The sequence below is a fragment of the Pseudophryne corroboree genome, chromosome 6 (genome assembly GCF_028390025.1).
Source record: "Pseudophryne corroboree isolate aPseCor3 chromosome 6, aPseCor3.hap2, whole genome shotgun sequence".
Classification (NCBI taxonomy): domain Eukaryota; kingdom Metazoa; phylum Chordata; class Amphibia; order Anura; family Myobatrachidae; genus Pseudophryne; species Pseudophryne corroboree.
The window spans coordinates 112,443,612-112,461,429 of record NC_086449.1 but is presented as its reverse complement, the minus strand read 5'-3'; the positions used below and the strand labels follow the sequence as shown (position 1 = coordinate 112,461,429).

The 17,818-nt window shown below is 47.5% G+C and overlaps 1 protein-coding gene across 2 annotated transcripts in view; it reads left to right on the top strand.

The window, feature by feature from the left end:
• Positions 1–1,194: 1,194 nt before the first annotated feature.
• The window catches only part of LOC134936590 (cAMP-dependent protein kinase catalytic subunit alpha), a 107,889-nt gene continuing 91,265 nt past the window's right edge, over positions 1,195–17,818 (top strand). The window contains exons 1-2 of one of the 2 annotated variants that reach the window (XM_063931696.1): positions 1,195–1,318; positions 11,029–11,136. In XM_063931696.1, coding sequence (XP_063787766.1) covers positions 11,091–11,136 — 46 coding nt within the window. In that variant the 5' untranslated portion in view covers positions 1,195–1,318; positions 11,029–11,090. The other variant, XM_063931695.1, reaches the window with a different exon arrangement.

The window sequence follows — 17,818 nt, the reverse complement described above, 5'->3', positions numbered from 1 at the left end:
GCGGAGACAGGAGGGTGAGGGGGTGTGAGGCTGGGGAGACATGAGGGTGTGGGAACATGAAGTTGGGGAGACACAGGGTTAGGGGACATGAAGCGGAGTCATGAGGCTGGGGAGACAGGTGGGTGAGGGGACATGAGGCTGGGGAGACAGGTGGGTGAGGGGACGTACAGGACGGTATGGGGACATGAAGTTGGGGAGACACTGGGTGAGGGGATATGAAGCGGGGAGATATGAGGCTGGGAAGACAGGTGGGTGAGGGGGTATGAGGCTGGGGAGACAGGAGGGTGAGGGTATGAGGGGCAAAGGTGGCTTAAAAGATGAGGGTGGACCTGTGTGCAGACTCTTCTCTGTGAGTCACCTTCTCGCCGCAGCGCCATAGACTCTGCGCATGTGCAGGTCTCTGGTAACATGGCGACCGCTGTGTTCTGGAGACTAATCTCTAGTGCGCATGCGTGGGTCTCACAAAACATGGTGCCAGCCATATTCACAGAGACAAATCTTTACTGTGCATGCGCAAATCTCCATCAAAATGGCTTTTCAAGCATTTTATGAGTGATTTCTCCGACATCAGCAGCACCGACATAGGACTCATGTAGAGGTAATTAAATATGGGTGCAGGGTGTGTGGTGTAGGTCTACCTGGACCCAGGGGCCCATGTGCACTGCACACATAGAAATGCCTTTAGTGAGGGGGCATGAGGCTGGGGAGACAAAGGGGACAGAGGGTCCTGATGCTGTAGGGACCACTGAGGGATAGGACAAGAAAGACTGAGACAAGGGCATATGGAGGAAAACTAATCAGAGAATGGCTAATAGGCCCTGTGTATGTAATATACCCGGATGTATGCTTTATAGCTGGTGCACAGCTACGTCCTGAGCAGGATGAGACACATGCCAGTGCACACGGTGTATGACGGTGACGGCGCTATAGAACGGCAGTTTTGCTTTAAAAAGGTGGAGCTAAAATGTTGCTATAAATAGAGTACTGACGTCGGCAGCCAATCAATGACACATTCTAATGTCCCGCCTTTTCGCTGTCACTCTAGCCTCCTCCAGCCAATAGTAACCTGCCGAAGGCGGAGACGTATGATTCCCACGCCCTTCCATTGGCCTCTGCGCGTTATGACGTCTCCTTCGCCGTCTCCCGGGTGACAAGAGAGGAGGAGGCGGGATCATCCAAGCAATCGGCCGGAAAGAGGCGTCACCTGTGATGGGAAAGAAGACGCTGCTGATTGGCTCCTCCGGCCGACAGCGGGGCGGGGTTTCGGCGAGGATTGGCGACGTCGACTGAATGACGCCAGGTGAGGCGTGGCCAGCAGGTGAGCAGCCGGGGTCCTAGAGGTATCGCAGAGGAGGAGGGAGAAGGCTCCGCGGCCTGCGGGTCCCAGAGGTGACGGGAGAGGCTGTGTGCGGGCTCCGGAGGTGTCAGAGCGGACGGAGGAGACCCCGAGGTACGGGCGGGGAGGGAAGGCCTAGCGGGAATGGAGGCGGCCTGGACAGGGCAGCGCCAGTACGGTGTTCTAGAGGAGGGTGAGGCCTGTCCGTTCAGCCGGAGGCAGTGCTGTGCCCAGGCAGGAGGAAGAGCGGCCCGGGCAGGAGGAAGAGCGGCCCGGGGTGACAGCTACCGGGGATTATCGCGGGATGATCCTGACAGTTATTTGGATGCTAGTGGTCACCAGAGGCAGCTCTGCCTGCTTATCATGGTGGCGGCGGGGGCCCAGGGCTGAGCTGGGTCCCATGTACATGCCTGACACACAGCGGGGGCATCTCCCTTACTGTATGTGATGTGTGTGTGACCGAGGCGTGTAACTGTGACATCATGGGATGTGTGTGGGGTGACCGTAGCGTGTAACTGTGTGAGGTGTATGTGGGGTGACTGTAGTATATTGGTGTGTGTGTGTGTGGTGAGCAAAGTATTTTACTGGGGGTGGGTGTGTGGTAACCGTAGTGTGTAACTTAGGGGTCTATTTACTAAACCTTGGATGGAGATAAAGTACCAGCCAATCGTCCCCTACCTCCAATGCCACAGGCTGTGTTTGAAAAATGACAGTTAGGATCCGATCGGCTGGTACTTTATCTCCATCCAAGGCTTAGTAAATAGACCCCTTTATGTGATGTGTATGTTAACTGTAGTGTGTTACTGTGTGACGGTAGCGCATAACTGTGTGTGGTGTGACGGTAGCGCCTTACATGCATGTGTGTGTGTGGCGGGACGGTAGCGCGTAACTGCGTGTGTGTGGCGTGACGGTAGCGCGTAACTGCGTGTGTGTGGTGTGACGGTAGCGCGTAACTGCGTGTGTGCGGCGTGACGGTAGCGCGTAACTGCGTGTGTGGTGTGACGGTAGCACGTAACTGTGTGTTGACGGTAGCGTGTCGCTGTGTGTGTGGTGACCGTAGCGTGTGGTGACGGTAGTGCGTCACTGTATGTGATGTGTGTGGCCCTCACTGTAGGTGATGTATATAGTGACCATAGTGTGTTACTGTATGAGATGTACAGTATATATTGTCACTATAGTGTATTACAGTGTGTGATGTATGTGCTCGTCACTATAACATTTTATTGTGTGATGTATATGGCCATAACTATAGTGCGTTATATGGCTGTCAGTGTAGTGTTTCTGTACATTATTTATATGGCCGTCACTATAGCATGTTACTGTATATAAGATATAGTGACTATAGTGTGTTACGGTACATGATGTATATGGTGGGCACTAGTATTAGTGTACGTGATGAATGTGGCCATGACTGTAGTGTGTTACTTTATGTGATGTATATGTGCATAACTTTAGTCTGTTACATAGCTGACACGGTAGTGCGTCACTATAGCGTGTTGCTGTGTGATGTAGCTAGCTGTCACTGTAGGGCTGGCATGTCCAAACTGCGGCCCTCCAGCTGTTGTGAAACTACACATCCCAGCATGCCCTGACACAGTTTTGCTGTCAGAGAATGCAATAGCTGTGTCAGGGCTGGGATGTATAGTTTCTCAACAGCTGGAGGGCCGCAGTTTGGACATGCCTGCTGTAGGGGGTGTGACGTACATGGTGGTGTGTTACTGCATGTGACGTATATGGTGGTGTTACTGCGTGTGACGGACATGGCAAGCACTGTAGTTTGTGTTTTTTGTTTTCATAGTGTTACTATATGTGATATGCATTGCAGACACTAGGGCAGTTGTGTGTTACTATATGAGATGTACATGCTAGGCAATGTAATGATCTCTTGTCACTGTCATGTTCATTGGCAAAGCTGCTTTTGTTACTGTGTGTGTAATCTACACTTCAGTCACCTGGGTATATATACAGGGACATGAAATGCCAGCGTCCTTGTTCATTGTGCCCTTGCAGTGTACATTTACCACCTTCAGGGATGTATAATACCCCTTTCAGGAAGCAGTTGCAGAGTCACACGCGGGATTTGTCCACTGGTCATTCTCGGGTGTGCCTCGGCGAGACCCCTTTCAGACAGGCAGCCCGACCTGACAATATGCCGGTTTGGAGATGAGATGATCTCCAAGCGCCGCTTCTTCCTATGGTGTGGATGGGTGCCGGGTCTCACCCACCCGGCTTACACGTTCACACCGCATCACAAGAACTCTGCTCACTGCCAGAGTTGAAATACCGGATTGCTCGACCTGGATTATTTCAACTGGCCGCAACCTGGGTTATTACCGGTGGTCTGAAAGGGATAGGACTCGTATTTAGAAAATTTTTACAGTTGGACACTGCGCAAAGTCCTTGGCATGCCGAACGGGGCTATTGTGCAAAAGTGTATGAGGACACATCTAGGTGTGACGTACAGTACAGTACTGTGCTTTTCTTAACACTGCGGCTTGTTGTATGTGATGTACACTGTAGACATAGGACCTGATTCAGTAAGGATTGCTAAGAAGCAGAATTTGCAATCCCTTGGATCGCATGCCGGAGGCCGCCCATCGCAGTGCAAGGCCGCTCAATATGCTATCAGCCCCCCCATGACCATGCTGAAATTGCGGTCGCACCGCAATGTCAGCGTGATCGCAAAAAATTAGGTAGCCTCCTGCCGACGCAGCCTGGCTGCGTCCGCAGGAGGCCCGGCACCTTTTTTCTCATCGCATTGGCTTTTTGTGACATCACGCAGCCGCCCGTCAAGTCCACCGCTTTGACCGGCGCCGCCCTCGTTTCTCCGTTGCCGCCTCCGCAACGCTCCGTCTTGGAAATGGAGCATTGCCGCCCCTGTGAACACCTCTGCCTGATTGACAGGCAGAGGCGTTCACGTTTTCTGTGGGGCGCATGCGCAGAACGGGCCCTGCGCATGCGCCCCATCCTCTTTTTAGTTTGCGATCCAACCTGTGTTAGGCCCATAGTGTTTTATTGTATGTGATGTACACTGTACATAGTGTGTTATTGTATGTGATGTACACTGTACATAGTGTGTTATTGTATGTGATGTACACTGTACAGTGTTATTGTATGTGATGTACACTGTAGACATAGTGTGTTATTGTATGTGATGTACACTGTACATAGTGTGTTATTGTATGTGATGTACACTGTAGACATAGTGTGTTATTGTATGTGATGTATATTGTTGCATGTAATTGGATGTAGTAGAAAGTATAGTTAGTAAATGTTAGTGAGCTGTGTTATTGTGTGGGATGTAAAGTGTTGTGTTCTGCAGCCAGCACGGTTAGCCTATTTGATGGGTGCTGCGCAATACTGTACATATCGGAATCAGGCCCCTGTGTTATTGTATGTGTTGCAAATGATAGTATATTTTAGTGCACTGTATCATTGTGTAGGATGTGAAGGTTAGTGTGCTTCAGTGAGATGTACAATTTTTATGTAAAGCGTAGTATGTTGTAGTAAGCTATTTATCTCTATGTAATGTAAATTGCTGCATTATTGTATGTGATGTAAAGGTTACTAAGCTGTGTTAGGCTGGGGACACACATAGCGGCCAAGCAGGTCCCGTTCAGCAGGCGCCCACACATGTGCGGCAGTCCAACTGCCGCCGAATCCAACCACGGTTGAGCCAGATGGCAGGACGGCTGCATTTCAGTGTGAACACGTATATTTCAATGTATGTGTTCACACAGTGCGGCTGTTCCATTGAAATCCCGTGTTTCACTGACCGGATCCTGTTCTGCGGCATCCCGCAGAACATGATCCGTGTGCGCACAAAACCCCCCTCCCAGCCAAGTGGACCAGCTTGGCCGCTATATGTGGCCCCAGCCTTATGTGTGGGATATAAGGAGTAGTGTGCAGGGGTAAGCTAGTTATCTCTATGTAAGTGATGGTTAGTGAGCCGTTATGTATGGTATATAGAGAGTAGTGTGCGGTTGTAAGCTAGTTATTTTTATGTAATGTGATGGTTAGTGTGATGTAGTGAGCTATGTTATGTATTGGATATAAGGAGAAGTGTGCAGGGGTAAGTTAGTTATCTGTATGTAATATGATGGTTAATGTGCCCAAACAATTGTCACGGTTCAATTGTTTGCGTGCCCATGCATATCGCGCCCAAACAGAGTTTAGCCTTGTAAAATGGCTAAACCCGTCTAAAATCCAGCTTTTGGCGCCCAAACTCGCATTCGGACGCTCAAAGTGTTGACTTAGCGCACGTTTCCTCGCACCTTAGGAAGCTGCGAGTAGAAAGGGTGTCTAAATGGAGCAACAATTGAATTACTCCATTTTGCGCCCCCTAGTGGCAGCCATGGGGGGGAAACAATTGAATCAGCCCTTTCATGTCTAAACCCAGTGTATTTGGGTGCCATATGCACGATAAGTAATGGATGCCCAGTGAGTCAAACAATTGAATATCGCCTAACCACTTTAGACGTGAGCTGCGGGCAAAAATAACAAGTTTTTTTTTTTTTTTTTTTTTTTTAAGCCGGTACCGCAGGTGCCATTGTTGTGGCGATGTTGAGCACCAAGAATAGAATATAGGGCTAATATGACAAACATGATAAATTAAGAATTTGGGAGCCCTGCTGTTAAATCTGGGAGCCAGGGAAGGTGGACACAGATGTAATCCATAGACATTATCGAAAAACTATTAGGTGCCATTAGTATGTTTGTTGGTGCTGTGAGACCTCGATTCTCTGATGTGGCTGTATATGTTACATACATTATAGATAATCTAATGAGCTATGTTATTGTTTATCTATTTTTTTACACTTGGTGTTATTAAGGGATAAGGTTTATTTCCTTTTAATTATGCATATTGGACTCACAGGGTAAATTTTGTAAATAGAAGCACCTGCTTAACCGGTTTAGTTGCTAGAGCATTTATCTAATGCCGTTTGCAGGTAAATACTCTCCTCTCTTCAGAAGACCATATGCAGGCCTTGCCCCACATCCGTCCCACTCCACCATATTGTGCGAAACTCATGCCAGATGTGCGCACGCCATCCCGCTACAGGAACCGTCCGATACTCTTCGGTAGAGAGGATATCCAACCGTGTAAACAAGCACTGACTTTTATATTTAGTTGGTTTTAATTAAGAAAAAGGCCACAAAACTGACCAGTTGAGACTCAAAAACAGATTGAACCAACTTTGTGAACAATGGTTCAGCTTTTAATTGAAAATATATGTCCTTTGTATTATATTGTTACTGTTACTAAAAAAACAAATATTGCAAAATAATTTTACAGTTCACTGAGGGCCTATTTATCAATTAATGGGGCAGATGTATTAAGCATGGAGAAGTGATAAAGAAATGGTAAGTGCAAGTTTTGTGGCCTGTTTCTTAATTAAAATGATATGGAGTTTGTCCTCCACTCTTGTGTAGGCTGTTTTAGTTGATCAGGGGTCCCAACCGTGGTCCTCAAGAAACTCTTAACAATCCGGGTTTTAAGGATAGCCATACTTGAGCATATTAGTCTCACTTATTTTGATTTAACCATCTGTGCTCAAGCATGGTTATCACTAAAACCTGAACTTGAGGACCGAGGTTGGGCATCGCTGTACTAGATTATGGAAGGTGGCTGCAGGGAATCCCATCTATTCAGCTACCAGGAGCATTAGTGAGGACGGCACTATGTTGGATGTGAAGGCCTGGCTCACAGTCTGCCTTTCAGTTTATTCCAGTGGTATTTCATGGGGTCAGTCATATTCTTCCACCCCCTAACTCACCAAACCATTTATTATTACCAGCTATTTATATAGCGCACACATGTTCCGCAGTGATTTACAGAAAACATTGTCCATTCACATACATCCCTCCCCCAGTGGAGCTTACAATCTATATACCCTATCACATGTACACGCAGACACATTAAATTGGTTGGGAGCCAATTTACCTACCAGCATATTTTTGGGGTATTGTGAGGGGAAAAACGGAGTATCCGGAGGAAACCCATGCAAGCAAGGGGGAGAATATACTCCAGAGTTAGGGCCATGGTGGGAATCGAACCCATAACCTCAGTGCTGTGAGGCACGTGCTGCCCAATTGTTCTATACACCTCACTTTGTGCACGGGGATATTGGCACTGCTGACACAGGAAAGCACCTTGTCCAGACTGTTGCCATAGTGTTGGAAGTGCACAATTCTCTAGAATCATGTCTTGTAGATTTTATTTTGCTGTAACTGAGTGACCAAGGCCAAACCGTGGCAGCAGCACCCTGCCAGCAGCACCCTACACAGTGCACCCCAAATGGCTGCCTCGGATGGTTCCTCCGTGGGCAGGGTGTGCTTCATTTGGATCTTTCCATGCAGGGTATAGCATACTCCTACACGTGTCAGTTTTCCCATACATGCATTTGGCCCTTGTATGGCTCATCTCCCACAGTGTAACCTTCGTAGTGTACCCAACATGGCTACCTTATCTGGTGCGCTTGTGGATGGGATGAAAAATACATGGACCTGATGGTTTTGTTGGAACCCTACTCTGAACTTTAGGACTCTGCAATTTACTCATTTTGTGTTATCTAGTCTAGGAGTAGACTATTCCACCCAGGGTAATCCTACGCAGTGTGACCAAGATGGCTGCCACACCTAGTACCTTGTGAGGGTGGAATACACAAACCTTGGAAGTTATTACACAAAATGCGTACACCAATTCCTGCATTATTCTTATGTGTGCTCAATGTTTTCTTTTATGTCTGTGTGGTTTATCTATTGCTGTATTATTTAAATCTTCTGTATTATGTGGGTTGTTTTTGATGTCTTTAAAGCGCCTTGAGTCCTGTTGGAGAAAGAGCACTATATAAATTATTTTTTATTATTATTATCATTATTATTATACCATGAAAATCGGCCACGGGTCCTCCACCTGCCATTCCAGTTGGCAGTATGTATTTGGGCAGGAATCCTCTCCTGGTACCTTTTCAGACCTTCAGGTGGTAAAGCATTACTTGTCACTCCAGGGTATGCCTTAGCTCTGCTCTAGAAATTAATGGCGCATGCTGTACGTACACCATTGGCATAGCACTTAGTGTTTTGTGTGAGGCTGCTTGGCAATGACAACGCAAGCCATGAAGTTCCAGACACACCATTATGGTGCTGCTATTGCTCCCAGAGACAGGTTCGAACCCTAGTAAGAGTTGCTACTGAGAACAGATGATATTTAGGTTCTGTGCTTTTCCGCACTTGGTTGTCCTCCTCTGTGAACTTGTGTGGACTACTGCTTCACAGCTAAACTACTCCCAGCCAGCTCCACATCATAGTGCCAGCGCATACAGGTGACCAAGGCAGCTATAGCAGTGCAGCAATGTGACGCCTGACTTCTCAGGAAGGAGGCATTCTGTAACCTTGTCACATGGAGCAGTCACTGGGCTCTCCAGTATGACTCGCTAATGTGTGACTGTGGAGATTGCATGGCTCTGCATGTGTGATTATATGCAGGTTTTCGCAATGGCCAAGCACCGATTAGCCTAGGTACACACTATACAAATATCTGGCAGATAATCTGCCGGATCTAGCTGCTTGGAATGAAAATTATGTAATGGATGAGAGCAAATGGCAATCGACCATTTGCTCCCAAAAACAGCAAAAGGCAAAAACGTCCGTTCATCCGAGTTAGTTAAATTTGTGTTTATCCAATTTGTATGAGCGACAGGTTTTATTAGTTTTCCAGTGTTTGGGAGCAAATGGATGAGAGCAAATGACAATCGACCATTACCAGGTTTTCATTCCAACCAGCCAGATCTGGCAGATTATCTTCCAGATAAATCTATAGTGTGTACCTAGCTACGATTCAGGCCCGGTATTGTAACCCCCCTCGGGTGGTGTGGACCACCACCCAAGTGGCAATACCGGGCTTGGGTCAGGATACCGGCTGTCGGTATTCCGGCGTCTGTATTCTAACTGCCGGGATCCCGACAGCCGGTAACTGAACAGCATACCCTATAGACTATGATATAAGGGGAGATGTATCAAACCTACTAAAATGGACAAGTGGGAGATCCTATGGTGGGATGCCTCAGCTCATTTTGCGGTCTCCAGGCAAAATCTAATTGAGAAGTGAAACGAAAAATATAAGTTTCCATTCTACTCTGAATCCCTCTCCCAATACTAGTGTATGAGGAAGTAATTATAACACTGATCAGGGCCCCTGCTGGGGAAATCATAGACTGCTCCCCAGTAAAAGCACCTCGAGTCCTGCTGGAGAGAGAGCGCTATATAAATATTATTATTATTCTCCTTCTAGAATACGAGAAAGCAGTGACAAGCCCCGTTATCTGAATTGCTTAGTCAGTGCTCCCTGTGTAGACCCCTTAGCCTCTTCCTTTCTCTTGTCTCCATACACACTTGCACCATGGTACAGGGGCTGATTAGGTTGCACACAGGTCAGCCACAAATACACTTACAGATATTCGCCCATATGCCAAGTTGTACAGTCCGGTGCCACCTCTGGCACCATCCATATGCCTTGCTTGCTAGCTATCCTCTTTATTAGTGCATATTTGCAGCAACCGTTTCCTTGGTGTAAGAGATCCATCTCACCTCAGCATAGCCCACAGTTCCGGTTATACAGCATTGACGTGCACTGACGAAAATGCAGTGTGACCACCCACATCTGTCCGTCTGTCGTTTGATCGGCCTCACTCTTGGGGGAGTTTTTACTCCAGCTAATAGGCTCCGAGCAATTCAAGGATAGCTCTGATTGGGCGTGAATACCATGGGGGCCGCACATATTCCGGCACATGCATGCGTGCAAATCTACATAGCCCACAACTATATGTTCTCACCGATCCTGGTATACGCGCCACCGCCCTGTTACCACCTAGTTGTACCCATTCAGCCCCAAGTGGCGATATGAGAATGGCCTGTAGATGCGCACACTCTGCTATGGAGCTAGAACGCCAAGATCGTCTGACCTGCATCAGTCCCACAGTCTGCAGTGTTGCAGAGCAGTTGACCATCTTAGCCCTAATGACACCTGTCGGCGCTTTCACAAATAGCAGGTTATTTAGCAAGTGACTGGGGCGGCTGCCAGATGTTATTGCCCTACAATGTGAACCTGGCCGTCTGTGTATTTGTACTGAATATAGAACAGTCAGATGTCCGAGATTTGGCCATAAATGCTGGTAGACCCAAAGGTGACCTGTGTATGGGCACATATTCTAAATGCTGAAATCGCCAAATAGCGATATATAAATGCTGCAGCTCCGACCACTCATTGCACACACCCTTATGCCCATGTTTAGAAATAGTTGTTTATAATATACTAATTTGATCTTGGGAGAAAAAACGATTTCTTAAACATGCAGAGTAAGCGTAATATATGCCGGAGTCATCTGCAAATATTAGGGCTTTCTTGGCATAAATGCATCTGTGTCCCGATGTCTCAGGTTCGCAACTGCACAAACGTGCTGTTATTATTCTCGCCCTGACCTCCATCCTTCACTTAGCCAGATGTAGGCTGGCATATATGTCCGAGACATGCAATGCTGCGTGGGTACGCTACAGTAACCGGCCCAATAATGCTGGTTTGTATTGAGTGGGAATATTGGGGGATTTGGAGCCCAAAGAGAGGGTTAATGCTGAGTTTGGGGAAAGGCAAGAGACCCATTTCCATCCATAAATAGTTTTTTCTGTCATTACAGGTCCTAGAGATCTAGGTGGGGGGCGTCTGTCCTGGTCCTAGAGGTCCTGCCCGCCCCCCACCATGGGCAACGCGGCTACGGCCAAGAAAGGTGGTGAGCTGGAAAGTGGTGAGTACAAGTTCTTATCAGATAGTAACTCAGTCCCATATGATGCAGCGTATTCCCCTGTAATCTGTGTATAAGAATATGATGTTACTGTGGCCCTCCAGCTGTTGCTGAACTACTCATAACAGCATGCCCTGCTACAGTTTTGCTATTTTGCCCTGCTAAAACTGTTGCAGGGCATACTGGGATGTGTAGTTCAACAACAGTTGGGGGGCCAAAGGTTCCCCATCCCTAGTCTACACCATGGGTCTTCAATCTGTGGCCCTCCAGCTGTTGTGGAACTACACATCTCAGCATGCCCTGCCACAGTTTGCTATTAAGGCATGTTAAACTGAGGCAGAGCATGCTGGGATGTGTGGGGCTGCACGTTGAAGACCCATGGTCTACGCAATGAGGTTAGAAGAATGAAGGACACCATAAGAACCATTGTAATAAACTACTAAATACTATTCGCAATAAAATGTAGCCTACTTTAGTTCTCTCGTAGTCCTAAACCAATTATTCCCCTAATTCTGTGGTCTGTACATTACAGTGAATTATTTTCTAGCCTAAACACCTGATAAATTTATCTGCTTTCTCTGTTGTTTTTAATTGCTGCCACCCTGATTGCTGAACCCTCCGCAGCTACTAAATTGCTTATCCGTCCTTGGACACAAGTGTTCTCTGTGCAGATTTCATACTTCTCCTTGTTGGAGCTCTGCTTGGTGTAGATGATTTTGGCGTATTAATACATAAGTGGTGGGGACACGTTTATGAACAACTACAAAATATACACTTGTCATTCTCCGACATTACTTGTCATTGGTGAGAACTACAGATGTGTCTCCATACATCATTCCTGCAGTCGCACAAAATATCCTGTCTTGGCACGCCAGCTCATGTGACACTCTTCTAGCGCTGGGCGTATTATTTGCATTTTTTTTATTTTTTGCCAAAAATGCGTCTTAGCGACGGGACTAGGATACACGAGGACACACTTGTTATCTGTGTGCAACTGAAGCGGGGTACACACTAGAAGATGTCGTGGGCGATGTGCGGGATTCTGACATATTGTTCATGACCTTGTCTAATGTGTCTGCACTATGTCACTCCCACGCTGCATCGGAAACATTGTCCGTCAGACCTGCATGCAGGTCCGATGGGTGACCTCACCATGCTGCCGAATGCAACTCAGGACTATCATTACTGCATCCCTGAAGTAACCTGTAACGGAGTCCACCCAATGCACCAGTATGACAGGCAGACCACTCTCCTAACTCTCATTTAAAAAATAGTCGATAATGGTAAAAGTTTCCTGAAACCACTAATCCTGTATGGTTCTAATAAAACTGTTACTGTAAAACATAATGATAATAGAAGTCGCCTCTTTGCCTTACAGCTTTATATAGCCCTGCAACACCTAGGAACCTTCGGATATTACATTTCTCTGTGCAAGGCTCATTATCCCTTGTATAATTACTGCCGATCCCATAGCTGTCTATAAGGTCGGCTGTAGAAAGCTGAACTAGAGGAAGTAATAAGCTGGCATAAGATAAGTGAGGGTGGGGCAGCACCCGGCTATCAGTATAATAACAGCAGTTCCCCTCCATATTACCAGAGGTCTGATCATCTCCATATGCAGTCATATAGAAATGTGCGTGTGTGCAGCCACTACAGGACCGCTGCTTATTGGCCTTAGTGTGCGGTCTTTCACCCAACTCATCCAGGTACATGTGCAGGGTCCTGTGCAACTTCTGCCCAATCAGACCACCAACATGTAGGGCCAGATTAGAATCAGATCCTGCTGCTGGAAATTGGGGGGAAAGAAAAAAAAATTATATATATATATATATATATATATATATATATATATATATATATATATATATTTCTCTAACGTCCTAAGTGGATGCTGGGGACTCCGTAAGGACCATGGGGAATAGCGGCTCCGCAGGAGACTGGGCACATCTAAAGAAAGCTTTAGGACTAACTGGTGTGCACTGGCTCCTCCCCCTATGACCCTCCTCCAAGCCTCAGTTAGATTCCTGTGCCCGACGAGAAGGGTGCATACTAGGTGCTCTCCTGAGCTTCTTAGTGAAAGTTTTAGTTTAGGTTTGTTATTTTCAGTGAGACCTGATGGCAACAGGCTCACTGCATCGAGGGACTAAGGGGAGAAGAAGCGAACTCACCTGCGTGCAGAGTGGATTGGGCTTCTTGGCTACTGGACATTAGCTCCAGAGGGACGATCACAGGCCCAGCCTGGATGGGTCCCGGAGCCGCGCCGCCGGCCCCCTTACAGAGCCAGAAGAGCGAAGAGGTCCGGAAAAATCGGCGGCAGAAGACGTTCCTGTCTTCAATAAGGTAGCGCACAGCACTGCAGCTGTGCGCCATTGCTCTCAGCACACTTCATACTCCGGTCACTGAGGGTGCAGGACGCTGGGGGGGGGCGCCCTGAGACGCAATAAAACATGATAAAAATACCTTACATGGCAAAAAATACATCACATATAGCTCCTGGGCTATATGGATGCATTTAACCCCTGCCAGAATATACAGAAAAACGGGAGATAAGGCCGCCGAAAAGGGGGCGGAGCCTATCTCCTCAGCACACTGGCGCCATTTTCCCTCACAGCTCCGTTGGAGGGAAGCTCCCTGGCTCTTCCCTGCAGTCACTACACTACAGAAAGGGTTAAAAAAAGAGAGGGGGGCACTAATTAGGCGCAGTATTAAAACATACAGCAGCTATAAGGGGAAAAACACTTATATAAGGTTATCCCTGTATATATATATATATATATATATATATATATATATATATATATATATATATATATATATATATATATATATATATATATATAGCGCTCTGGTGTGTGCTGGCATACTCTCCCTCTGTCTCCCCAAAGGGCTAGTGGGGTCCTGTCCTCTATCAGAGCATTCCCTGTGTGTGTGCTGTGTGTCGGTACGTTTGTGTCGACATGTATGAGGAGAAAAATGATGTGGAGACGGAGCAGAGTGTCTGTAACAGTGATGTCACCACCTAGGGGGTCGACACCTGAGTGGATGTACTGTTGAAAATTACGTGACAGTGTCAGCTCTGTATAAAAAAACAGTGGTTGACATGAGACAGCCGGCTACTCAGCTTGTGCCTGTCCAGACGTCTCATAGGCCGTCAGGGGCTCTAAAGCGCCCGTTACCTCAGATGGCAGATACAGACGCCGACATGGATACTGACTCCTGTGTCGACGGTGAAGAGACAACCGTGATTTCCAGTAGGGCCACACGTTACATGATTGAGACAATGGAAAATGTTTTATACATTTCTGATAATACGAGTACCACCAAAAAGGGGTATAAGGTTCGGTGAGGGAAAAACTACCTGTAGTTTTCCTGAATCTGAGAAATAAAATGAGGTGTGTGATGATGCGTGGGTTTCCCCCCGATAAAAAATTCTTAAAAAGTATTGGCTGTATACCCTTTCCCGCCAGAGGTTAGGGTGCGTTGGGAAACACCCCCTAGGGGGGATAAGGCGCTCACACGCTTGTAAGAACAAGGGCTCTACCCTCTCATGAGATGGCCGCCCTTAAGGATCCTGCTGATAGAAAGCAGGAGGGTATCCAAAAATGTATTCACACACATACTGGTGTTATACTGCGACCAGCAATCGCCTCAGCCTGGAGGTGCAGTGCTGGTTTGGCATGGTCGGATTCCCTGACTGGAAATATTGATATCCTAGATAAGGATAGTATATTATTGCCTATAGAGCATTTAAAAGATGCATTTCTATATATGCATGATGCACAGCGGAATATTTGCCGACTGGCATCAAGTATAAGTGCGTTGTCCAATTCTACCAGTAAAATGGTCAGGTGATGCGGATTCCAAACGGCATTTGGAAGTATTGCCTTTGAAAGGCATTTGGGGTCGGTCTTTTAGACCTGGTGGCCACGGCAACAACTGGGAAATCCACGTTTGTACCCCAGGTCGCCTCTCAAAATAAGACGCCGTATTATCAGGCGCAGTCCTTTGTTGGCAAGCGGACAAAAGGTTCCTCTTTTCTGCTCGTGACAGAGGGAGAGGAAAAAGGCTGAAGAGATTACCCAGTTCCCAGGAACAGAAACCCTTTCCCGCCTCTGCAAAGCCCTCAGTATGACGCTAGGGCCTTACAAGCTCAGGCACGGTGGGGGCCCGTTCTCAATGAATTTCAGTGCGCAGTGGGCTCACTCGCAAGTAGACCCCTGGACCCTTCAGGTAATATCTCAAGGGTACATATTGGAATTCGAGACGTCTCCCCCTCGCCGTTTCCAAAAGTCGGCTTTACCGACGTCTCCCTCTGACAGGGAGGCAGTTTTGGAAGCCATTCACAAGCTGTATTCCCAGCAGGTGATAATCAAGGTACCCCTCCTGCAACAGGGAACGGGGTATTATTCCACACTATTGTGGTACCGAAGCCAGACGGCTCGGTGAGACCGATTCTAAATCTAAATCTAAAATCTAAAATCTTTGAACACTTACATACAGAGGTTCAAATTCAAGATTGAGTCACTCAGAGCAGTGATTGCGAACCTGGAAGAAGGGGACTACATGATGTCTCGGGACATCAAGGATGCTTACCTTCATGTCAAAATTTACCCTTCTCACCAAGGGTACCTCAGGTTATGGTACAGAACTGTCACTATCAGTTCAGACGCTGCCGTAGGGATGGTCCACGGCACCCCGGGTCTTTACCAAGGTAATGGCCGAAATGATATCCCTTCGAAGGAAGGGAATTTTAGTTATCCCTTACTTGGACGATTCCCTGATAAGGGTAAGATCCAGGGAACAGTTGGAAGTCGGTGTAGCACTATCTCAGGTAGTGTTGCGGCAGCACGATTGGATTCTCAATATTCCAAAATCGCAGCTGGTTCCGACGACTTGTCTTCTGTTTCCTAGGGATGTTCCTGGACACAGTCCAGAAAAAAGGTGTTTCTCCCGGAAGAGAAAGCCAGGGAGTTATCCGAGCTAGTCAGGAACCTCCTAAAACCGAACCAAGTCTCAGTGCATCAATGCACAAGGGTTCTGGGTAAAAATGGTGGCTTCCTACGAAGCAATCCCATTCGTTAGATTCCACGCAAGAACTTTCCAGTGGAACCTACTGGACAAATGGTCCGGGTCGCATTTTCAGATGCATCAGCGGATAACCCTGTCACCAAGGACAAGGGTATCCATCCTGTGGTGGTTGCAGAGTGCTCATCTTCTAGAGGGCCGCAGATTCGGCATTCAGGACTGGGTCCTGGTGACCACGGATGCCAGCCTGCGAGGCTGGGGAGCAGTCACACAGGGAAGGAATATCCAGGGCTTAGGGTCAAGCCTGGATACATCACTTCACATAAATATCCTGAAGCTAAGGGCCATTTACAATGCTCTAAGCTTAGCAAGACCTCTGCTTCAAGGTCAGCCGGTGTTCATCCAGTCGGACAACATCATGGCAGTCACCCACGTAAACAGACAGGGTGGCACAAGAAGCAGGAGGGTAATGGCAGAAGCTGCAGGGATTCTTCGCTGGGCGGAAAATCATGTGATAGCACTGTCAACAGTATTCATTCCGGGAGTGGACAACTGGGAAGCAGACTTCCTCAGCACGACCTCCACCCGGGAGAGTGGGGACTTCACCCAGAAGTCGTCCACATAATTAAAAAACTCGACAGGTATTGCGCCAGGTCAAGAGACCCTCAGGCAATAGTTGTAGACGCTCTGGTAACACCGTGGGTGTACCAGTCAGTGTATGTGTTCCCTCCTCTGCCTCTCATACCCAAGGTACTGAGATTGATAAGATGGAGAGGAGAAAGCACTATATTCGTGGCTCCGGATTGGCCAAGAAGGACTTGGTAACCGGAACTTCAAGAGATGCTCACGGAGGATCCGTGGCCTCTACCTCTAAGAAGGGACCTGCTCCAGCAAGGACCCTGTCTGTTCCAAGACTTACCGCGGCTGCGTTTGACGGCATGCCGGTTGAACACCGGATCCTGAAGGAAAAAAGGCATTCCGGATGAAGTCATCCATATCCTGATCTAAAGCCAGGAAGGATGTAACCGCAAAAACATTATCACCGCAATTGGCGAAAATATGTTGCGTAGTGCGAGGCCAGTAAGGCCCGACGGAGGAAATTCAACTGGGTCGATTCCTACATTTCCTGCAAACAGGAGTGTCTATGGGCCTGAAATTGGGGTCCATTAAGGTTCAGATTTCGGCCCTGTCAATTTTCTTCCAAAAAAGAACTAGCTTCAGTCCCTGAAGTTTAGACGTTTGTAAAAGGGGTACTGCATATACAACCTCCTTTTGTGCCTCCAGTGGCAATTTGGGATCTCAATGTAGTTTGGGTTCCAAAAGTCACATTGGTTTGAACCACTTAAATCTGTGGAGTTAAAATATCTCACATGGAAAGTGGTCATGCTGTTGGCCCTGGCCTGGGCCAGGCGCGTGTCAGAATTGGCGGCTTTATCCTGTAAAAGCCCTTATCTGATTTTCCATTCTGACAGGGCGGAATTGAGGACTCGTCCTCAGTTTCTCCCTAAGGTGGTTCCAGCGTTTTCACCTGAACCAACCTATTATGGTGCCTGCGGCTACTAGGGACTTGGAGGAATCCAAGTTGCTGGATGTTGTCAGGGCCCTGAAAATATGTTTCCAGGACGGCTGGAGTCAGGAAATCTGACTCGCTGTTTATCCT